Here is an 8,573-nt window from a genome sequence, read left to right as displayed (position 1 = left end):
ATCATCTGTCGCTCGCTCGATGGCGCGTTGCCACGACTCGCCCGCGTGGTTTGCCACGGCGGACGAGATCTTCGCAGCCAGAGCGTTGAGCGAACTCTTCATGGTCGGGCAGCGGGTCCTTTGCCACGACCTGCGAAGTCTCCTCTTCCTCTCGATCATGGCGAGTATGGAGGCCGGGAGTGGTGTCGGCCTCCTAGGCGTCGCGGTGCTCGCCGTCTGGGCCTCGTCGAGTGCGGCCTGTGTGGCCGCGGCGAAGTCGTCGGCGAGGCGGTCCACGTCCGCGGGCGTGTCGACGCGGTAGGACGGCGAGTTCCGCGCCATGTGCGCGGCGAAGGAGCGCCAGTCCCGCCGTGGGCGAGGAGGAAGAGGTCGCAGGTGCTGCGGGATGTCCTCGAGAGTCAGACACACCGGTTGGTGGTCTGACAGGAGATGGTCGTCCAGGACGTCACAGTTGACCGTCGCGGTGATGCCGCGCATGACGGCCAGGTCTATGACGTCGGGTAGCTGCAGCCGGTTGCCTGGGTAGTGGGTGGGGGCCTCTGGGCCCAGCACCACGTAGCCGTGGAGCTCTGCATCGTCGAGGAGTAGAGTTCCCTCTCTGGTGTTTGTGTTCGCGTTCCACGCGGTGTGCTTCAGGTTGAAGTCGCCGGCCACCACTGTAGGCAGCGGCGAGTCCAGGAGGACGCGGACGTCAGCCACTGCGAGGCGAAGTTGTGGTGGCCTGTAGAACGCGAACACTCGGGTCGGCTGGTGGTTGATGCAGATCTCCACGCCCAGCGCGTAGGCAGCAGACAGTGTGGGCACCGGCAACAGCTGGTGGACGATTCTTCTCCTGACCAGGATTGCCAATCCCCTGTAGGCAATCCCTGATGGCGAGACGTGGTCCTCCCGGTAGACGTGGAAGCCGCTGAGTTTCAGCTTGTCCACCGGTCTGAGGTGCGTCTCGTTGATCAGGGCTATGTCAGCTTGCCGCTGGTCTAGCAGCAGCTTCAATAGCCTGGTCTTCTCGGGGGACATCCCGTTGGCGTTCCAGTAGACAATTCTAAGGTGCCGCTGGTCCATCGCAAATCAGGGACTTGATTGCGTCTAGGAGCAGCGGCACTGGGTCGCTCCGCTGCGTGACGAGCGCCGTCACGATCTCCTGCAGGATCCGGACGACGTCGTGGATGGTGAGTGTGCGGGCGGACTGCGCAGGGGTCGGCTGTGTTGCCGGCCGTGGCGCAGCCGTGCGCCTCGCCGGGCGCGCAGCGGTGGCAGCGGAGGTGGCAGTGGTAGTGGTGGCAGCGGGGGCGCGGGGGGCGCCGGTGGGAGCAGCAGCAGGGGCGGCAGCGGGGGCGCGGGGGGCGCCGGCGGGGCAGCAGCGGGCTTGGGGGCGGCGGCGGTTGGCGGGGGCGCCTTCTTGCGCCTGCGCCTCTTGCGTCGCTCGCCTCCCGGCTCGTTTGCCGCGGCCATTAGAGAGCCAGGGGCGTTGTTTTCGCCCCTTGGCTGTGCGGCTGCTGGTTTGGCGGTGGGGGCGGCGGCTGTGCGCGCCACAGTGCCTGCCCTCGGGTTGCGCGTCTCGCGGCGGAACACGGGACACGACGTGTTGTTCGCCGTGTGTGCGCCGCCGCAATTCGCGCAGGTGGGCGGCTCCTCCTTAGGGCGGGGGCACTCGCTTGCCGGGTGTTCCTCGCCGCACCGCACACAGGCCATTGGCCGGTGGCAGTTGTGCGACGAGTGCCGGAACTGTTGGCATCGATGGCACTGCGCGGGGCCCTTCCTCCCGCGCCAGGCTTCTATTTTAATCCCGGGCATACAGAGTAGCTCTGTTACCCCGTATATGCCCGGGATGGTGTTGTCCGCGCGCGCTACCTGGGCGTAGTACAAACACCCAGGTCGTCCCTGGCGCGCGCGGATGGGGCGGACGTATTCCGCGCCGTAGCCGGCGTCCTGCAGCGCCTCCATGATCGCCTCCGGCGGGGTGTCCACCGGTAGCCCGCGTATGGCCACCTTGACGCTTCGCTCCGCGGGGAGGGAGTAGGAGAACCAGGCGACTCCCCGGCTCTTCTCCAGTTCAGCCAGGTAGGCCTGGATTGCCCGGTACTCCTCGTCGGAGCGGGGCGTGAAGCGCACCCCTTTCCCAAAGGGGCGCGCGTTGGGCGCGTGTCCGAGCCGCCGCTTCAGGGCCGTGAAGTGCTCGACCCAGTTGGGGAGCTTCTCCACTATGAGCGGCGGGTAACGCGTCTTCTTGGGCGGGGGGGCGCACGGTGTCGTGGGCGAGCGCGGCTTCGGTGTCGGGGGCGCGGCTGGGGCGGGCGTTCCGGTGGTGGTAGCGGCGGCGGCGGCTGCGTACGTGGCTACGGGCGCAGCGCCGTGCAGCGGTGGAGCGAAGGGCGGCAGGATGGGCGGTGGGCGGAAGGGCGGAGTGATAAAAACCGCCTTTCTTTTGTCCGCCGGCATCTTGGGCGGCGAAGGGAAGCGCCCCGGTGCGATGTTGACCGGGGGCGCGCGATACATAGGCGCTGCGCGTGGGGGCGCGGCGCTGGGGGGCGCTGGGCGCATGGGCGCAGCTGGCGCCATCGCGGTCGGCTTCTTCGGAGGCCGTTGAGGGCGCGGCGGGGCCGCGGCGGGTTGCGGCTTCCTCGGCTTTTGTCCCGCAGCCAGTGCGGGGGCGGGGGCGCGAGGAGCGGTGGCGCGTGGGGCGGCGGTTGCCGTGGCGGCAGGTTGCGCCGCATCTGAATTAGGCCGTGGGGTCGGCCGCGGTATTGCGGACGGCGGGTGTGTCACACCGGCGTCCGGAGTGGCGGTGGTCGGCACCACGTCCATAGGTTCCGGTTCCTGTTCCAGCGCCGCGGTCGGCCACGCGGGTGGGGCCGTGCGCAGCGGAGGCGAGGGCGACGCCGGGGTGTCGGGTATCGAGGGGGGCGGGGGGAAGAATTCCTCCCCCGCACCTCCGGTGGCTGATGGGGTCGGCGTGGCACTGGCGACGAACCCTTGTATCGCCACGTGCAGCGTCCTGGTTTCGGTGGGGCGCAGGCGAGAGTTCTTAAAAACCCTCCCCCGCCCCGCCGGGCCGAGCTTGGAGGAGCGCGGCGACTGCTCGCGACCTCCGTGCGGCATCTTCGATGTTTCGGTGACAAATAATTATTCGTCGGGTAGACGAGTAAAAACGAGTAGTAATTTGTTCGGGGTGGCTGGTGGCGACACGTCAGCCGCTGACCCGCGCGGGGGACCCGCCGAGCCGGCACCCGGGGCTTGCCGCTGGTGGCAGACCGGGCACCGGACACGACGGAGGGCCTCGCGTGATCGGGCCAACGAACTGGGCGCGCTGAGGTGGCAAGCCAACCGCGACCGAGCAGCGGGTAGTCGGATAAATTTTGCGGTCCGAGCGGTGAGGTGTGTTCTGTTGGAGACTTGTTTCCTCGACGGCTGCTGGCGAATCCTTAAATTCGCTCTCGAAGTCTTCTCTACGTCCCCGACTGGGGGCGCGAGGACGCGCGATCCAGGCCGAGGCCTGTTTCGGCGATTTCAAGTCGCTGCCCGCAACTGCGGGCGAGGGGTTGGAGTAGTCGGGCCCCGCGAGGGGCCCGATGCGATGTCATATCCGTGTAGTAGCGCCGCTAGCGGCCGCGCTCAAGCCGGGCTGGCCCGGCGAGCAGCAGGCGGGTAGCGGCGCGTGGTCAAGTCCGGTGGGGGAGCCTCTACCGCCCCGCCCTAGCTAGGGCGGGCGGGAGGCTCATGTGGCTGCGTCAGGTGGGTCGGTCGGGGCGACCAGGTCTCGTGGCAGACCGTATCCGTCGGGGGGGCGCCGATGGTATGGCGCCAGCGCCCGAAGGTGGTCGTGCCGCGACTTGCTGGCGCGCTCAAACATGTTTGTGCTCAGGCGCTGCACGAAGTCGTCGACGCTCTCTACGCCGAGGTCTCTCGAAATGGTCGCGTTCCGTACGAAGCGCGGGGCCTTGACTATGGTGCGCAGCGTGAGAGACTGCTGCGCACGGAGGCGTTTCTTGTTGGATTCGGACACGAGCGCGTACCAGGCCGGGGCGGCGTAGGTAAGCCGTGTCCGAATGTAGGCCTTGTAGATGCCGAGCTTCGCACGGAGCGGCAGCGACGAGTCGAGGACCGGGCGCAGGAGGTGACGGGCGGCGCGCGCCTGAGCAACAGCCTGCTGCACGTGGGGCGTCATGGACAGGGAGCGGTCGATGGTCACGCCGAGGTATTTAACGCTCGGCGCCCACCGTATTGGCTCACCCATCAGAGTCATAGGTTCCGGCTTCATGATCCCCACGGCGAGTGCTTGAGTCTTGGCCACGTTGACAGCCAACCTCCACTTCTCCAGCCAGTCAGGGAGTGCATCTAGGGCGCGCTGTAGTTTGACTACTGCGTGCCGGGCGTTCAGCGACGTCGTGTAGAGCGCCGCGTCGTCCGCGTAGAGGGCGAGCTTGGCGCCGTCCACGACGGGGATGTCGTCCGTGTACACGCAGTAGCACACGGGTGAGATGCAGCTTCCCTGGGGCACGCCGGCTTGGATGCCGCGCTCAGTCGACAGAGCGCCTTCCACTGCCACTTGGAAGGTTCTGCCGTGCAGGAAGGTGGCCACGATCTTAACTAGTCGACGAGGAGTAGTAGATGTGGCCAGCTTGCTGAGCAGGCCGGCGTGCCAGACGCGGTCGAACGCCTTCTCCATGTCGAGGAATACTGCAGCGGCCCGCTCGCGCTTGTTACGCGCGGCGGCCAGGTCGTGCAGTACCCTCGCAACCTGTTGGGTCGTGGAGTGTTCGGCCCTAAAGCCGAACTGTTCGCCGCGTGGCTGGAGGTGTGGGCGCAGGTGCAACAGCAGCAGCTTCTCGAAGAGCTTCGATACGGTGTCCAGGAGCGTGATGGGGCGATAGCTCCCCGGCAGCAGCGTGTTCTTCCCCTGTTTGGGCAGCATAATTACTCTGCCGAGCTTCCACTTAGCCGGGAAGTGTCCGGTGCGGAGGATCCCGTTGAAGAGTCGGGTCAGCGTCGCGATTCCTCGCGGCGGCAGGCGGCGAAGGGCCTCGTTGGGGATGCCGTCCGGACCGGGTGCCTTGCGTAGCGGGGCTCGGAGAGCCATACGCCGCACCAGGCCAGGGGAGAACACGATGGGGTCTTCATCGGGGGGGATCGGCTGCTCCAGGTACCGTTCGACCTGTTCTTCGATAGCTGCTGTGTGTTGCACGTTGCGGGCTGGGTTGGGCTGGAATGTAGCCTCCAGGGAGTCGGCGAAGAGCTCCGCGCGGTCCTCGGCACGGTAACGGGGGGTTCCGTCGCCGGCCAGTAGGGGCCTAATCGGAGCCGGCTTCCCTGCGAGGCTGCGGCACAATCGGTGAATGCCCGACCAATCATCTGTCGCTCGCTCGATGGCGCGTTGCCACGACTCGCCCGCGTGGTTTGCCACAGCGGACGAGATCTTCGCAGCCAGAGCGTTGAGCGAACTCTTCATGGTCGGGCAGCGGGTCCTTTGCCACGACCTGCGAAGTCTCCTCTTCCTCTCGATCATGGCGAGTATGGAGGCCGGGAGTGGTGTCGGCCTCCTAGGCGTCGCGGTGCTCGCCGTCTGGGCCTCGTCGAGTGCGGCCTGTGTGGCCGCGGCGAAGTCGTCGGCGAGGCGGTCCACGTCCGCGGGCGTGTCGACGCGGTAGGACGGCGAGTTCCGCGCCATGTGCGCGGCGAAGGAGCGCCAGTCCCACCGTGGGCGAGGAGGAAGAGGTCGCAGGTGCTGCGGGATGTCCTCGAGAGTCAGACACACCGGTTGGTGGTCTGACAGGAGATGGTCGTCCAGGACGTCACAGTTGACCGTCGCGGTGATGCCGCGCATGACGGCCAGGTCTATGACGTCGGGTAGCTGCAGCCGGTTGCCTGGGTAGTGGGTGGGGGCCTCTGGGCCCAGTACCACGTAGCCGTGGAGCTCTGCATCATCGAGGAGACGAGTTCCCTCTCTGGTATTGGTGTTCGCGTTCCACGCGGTGTGCTTCAAGTTGAAGTCGCCGGCCACCACTGTAGGCAGCGGCGAGTCCAGGAGGACGCGGACGTCAGCCACTGCGAGACGAAGTTGTGGTGGCCTGTAGAACGCGAACACTCGGGTCGGCTGGTGGTTGATGCAGATCTCCACGCCCAGCGCGTAGGCAGCAGACAGCGTGGGCACCGGCAACAGCTGGTGGACGATTCTTCTCCTGACCAGGATTGCCAATCCCCTGTAGGCAATCCCTGATGGCGAGACGTGGTCCTCCCGGTAGACGTGGTAGCCGCTGAGTTTCAGCTTGTCCACCGGTCTGAGGTGCGTCTCGTTGATCAGGGCTATGTCAGCTTGCCGCTGGTCTAGCAGCAGCTTCAATAGCCTGGTCTTCTCGAGGGACATCCCGTTGGCATTCCAGAATACTAGTCTAAGGTGCCGCTGGTCCATCGCAAATCAGAGACTTGATTGCGTCTAGGAGCAGCGGCACTGGATCGCTCCGCTGCGTGACGAGCGCCGTCACGATCTCCTGCAGGATCCGGACGACGTCGTTGATGGTGAGTGTGCGGGCGGACTGCGCAGGGGTCGGCTGTGTTGCCGGCCGTGGCGCAGCCGTGCGCCTCGCCGGGCGCGCAGCGGTGGTAGCGGAGGTGGCAGTGGTAGTGGTGGCAGCGGGGGCGCGGGTGGCGCCGGTGGGAGCAGCGGCAGGGGCGGCAGCGGGGGCGCGGGGGGCGCCGGCGGGGGCAGCAGCGGGCCTGGGGGCGGCGGCGGTTGGCGGGGGCGCCTTCTTGCGCCTGCGCCTCTTGCGTCGCTCGCCTCCCGGCTCGTTTGCCGCGGCCATTAGAGAGCCAGGGGCGTTGTGTTCGCCCCTTGGCTGTGCGGCTGCTGGTTTGGCGGTGGGGGCGGCGGCTGTGCGCGCCACAGTGCCCGCCCTCGGGTTGCGCGTCTCGCGGCGGAACACAGGACACGACGTGTTGTTCGCCGTGTGTGCGCCGCCGCAATTCGCGCAGGTGGGCGGCTCCTCCTTAGGGCGGGGGCACTCGCTGGCCGGGTGCTCTTCGCCGCACCGCACACAGGCCATTGGTCGGTGACAATTATGGCTGGAGTGCCGGAATTGTTGGCAGCGGTGGCACTGCGCAGGGCCCTTTTTCCCGCGCCACGCCTCGATCTTAATCCCGGGCATACAGAGTAGCTCTGTTACCCCGTATATGCCCGGGATGGTGTTGTCTGCGCGCGCTACCTGGGCGTAATATAAACACCCAGGTCGTCCCTGGCGCGCGCGGATGGGGCGGACGTATTCCGCGCCGTAGCCGGCGTCTCGCAGCGCCTCCATGATGTCCTCAGTCGGGGTGTCCACCGGTAGCCCTCTGATGGCCACCTTGACACTCCGCTCCGCGGGGAGGGAGTAGGAGAACCAGGCAACTCCCTGGCTCTTCTCCAAGTCCGCCAGGTATGCCTGGATTGCCCGGTACTCCTCGTCGGAGCGGGGCGTGAAGCGCACCCCCTTTCCAAAGGGGCGCGCGTTGGGCGCGTGTCCGAGCCGCCGCTTCAGGGCCGTGAAGTGCTCGACCCAGTTGGGGAGCTTCTCCACTATGAGCGGCGGGTAGCGCGTCTTCTTGGGCGGGGGGGCGCACGGTGCCGTGGGTGAGCGCGGCTTCGGCGACGGGGGCGCGGCTGGGGCGGGCGTTCCGGTGGTGGTAGCGGCGGCGGCGGCTGCGTACGTGGCTGCGGGCGCAGCGCCGTGCAGCGGCAGAATGAACGCCGGCATCTGTGGCGGTGAGGGGAAGCGCCCCGGCGCTATATTGTCCGGGGGCGCGCGGTATGCAGGCGTGGCGCGTGGGGGCGCGACGCTAGGGGGCGCTGTGCGCATGGGCGCAGCCGGCGCCACCGCAGTCGGCTTCTTGAGAGGCCGTTGGGGGCGCGGCGGGGCCGTGGTGGGCTGCGGCTTCCTCTGCTTCTGTCCCGCAGCTGGTACGGGGGCGGGGGCGCGAGGAGCGGGGGCGCGAGGAGCGGGGGCGCGTGGAGCGGCGGCTGCGGTGGCGGCAGGTTGCGCCGCATCGGTGTCAGTATGCGGCCGTGGAGTCGGCCGCGGTATTGCGGACGGCGGGTGTGTCACACCGGCGTCACGAATGACGGTGGTCGGCACCACGTCCATCGGTTCCGGCGTCGCGGTCGGCCACGCAGGTGGGGCCGTGCGCAGCGGAGGCGAGGGCGACGCCGGGGTGTCGGGTATGGAGGGGGGCGGGGGGAAGAATTCCTCCCCCGCACCACCGGTGGCCGATGGGGTCGGCGTGGTGGCAGCAAAGGTGGCAAACTGTTGTACTGCCACCGTCAGGTTACGCGACTCGGTGGGGCGCAGGCGGGAGTTTTTGAATATCCTCCCCCTCCCCGCCGGGCCGAGCTTGGAGGAGCGCGGCGACTGCTCGCGGCCTCCGTGCGGCATCTTCGGTTGCGGGTGTGCGACGAAAATAAAAAGTGACGATCGTCGGGTAGTTTTAAAATTAATACTCCGGGCGGCTGGTGGCGACACGTCAGTCGCTGACCCGCGCGGGGGACCCGCCGAACCGGTACCCGGGGCTTGCCGCTGGTGGCAGACCGGGCACCGGACACGACGGAG

At 67.7% G+C, this 8,573-nt stretch overlaps 2 protein-coding genes across 2 annotated transcripts; both read right to left on the bottom strand.

Annotated features, from left to right (window-relative positions):
- Positions 1-1,131: 1,131 nt before the first annotated feature.
- On the bottom strand, positions 1,132-3,099 carry LOC126911161 (nascent polypeptide-associated complex subunit alpha, muscle-specific form-like). Its single transcript, XM_050696558.1, has one exon. The coding sequence runs from the start codon at positions 3,097-3,099 to the stop codon at positions 1,132-1,134; it is 1,968 nt and encodes a 655-aa protein (XP_050552515.1).
- Positions 3,100-6,412: 3,313 nt separating this feature from the next.
- On the bottom strand, positions 6,413-8,399 carry LOC126911160 (nascent polypeptide-associated complex subunit alpha, muscle-specific form-like). Its single transcript, XM_050696557.1, has 2 exons — positions 6,480-8,399; positions 6,413-6,430 (listed from the first exon to the last, which is right to left on the bottom strand). The coding sequence occupies exons 1-2, from the start codon at positions 8,397-8,399 to the stop codon at positions 6,413-6,415; spliced, it is 1,938 nt and encodes a 645-aa protein (XP_050552514.1).
- Positions 8,400-8,573: the final 174 nt, after the last annotated feature.

This window comes from Spodoptera frugiperda, chromosome 10, assembly GCF_023101765.2.
Source record: "Spodoptera frugiperda isolate SF20-4 chromosome 10, AGI-APGP_CSIRO_Sfru_2.0, whole genome shotgun sequence".
In the NCBI taxonomy this organism is placed as follows: Eukaryota; Metazoa; Arthropoda; class Insecta; order Lepidoptera; family Noctuidae; genus Spodoptera; species Spodoptera frugiperda.
The sequence above is the reverse complement of the archived record's forward strand: the minus strand, read 5'-3'. Positions and strand labels throughout refer to the sequence as shown.

Excerpts from the sequence above, each read along its gene's own strand:
- LOC126911161 (XM_050696558.1), bottom strand. The coding sequence starts at position 3,099 with ATGCCGCACGGAGGTCGCGAGCAGTCGCCGCGCTCCTCCAAGCTCGGC.
- LOC126911160 (XM_050696557.1), bottom strand. The coding sequence starts at position 8,399 with ATGCCGCACGGAGGCCGCGAGCAGTCGCCGCGCTCCTCCAAGCTCGGC.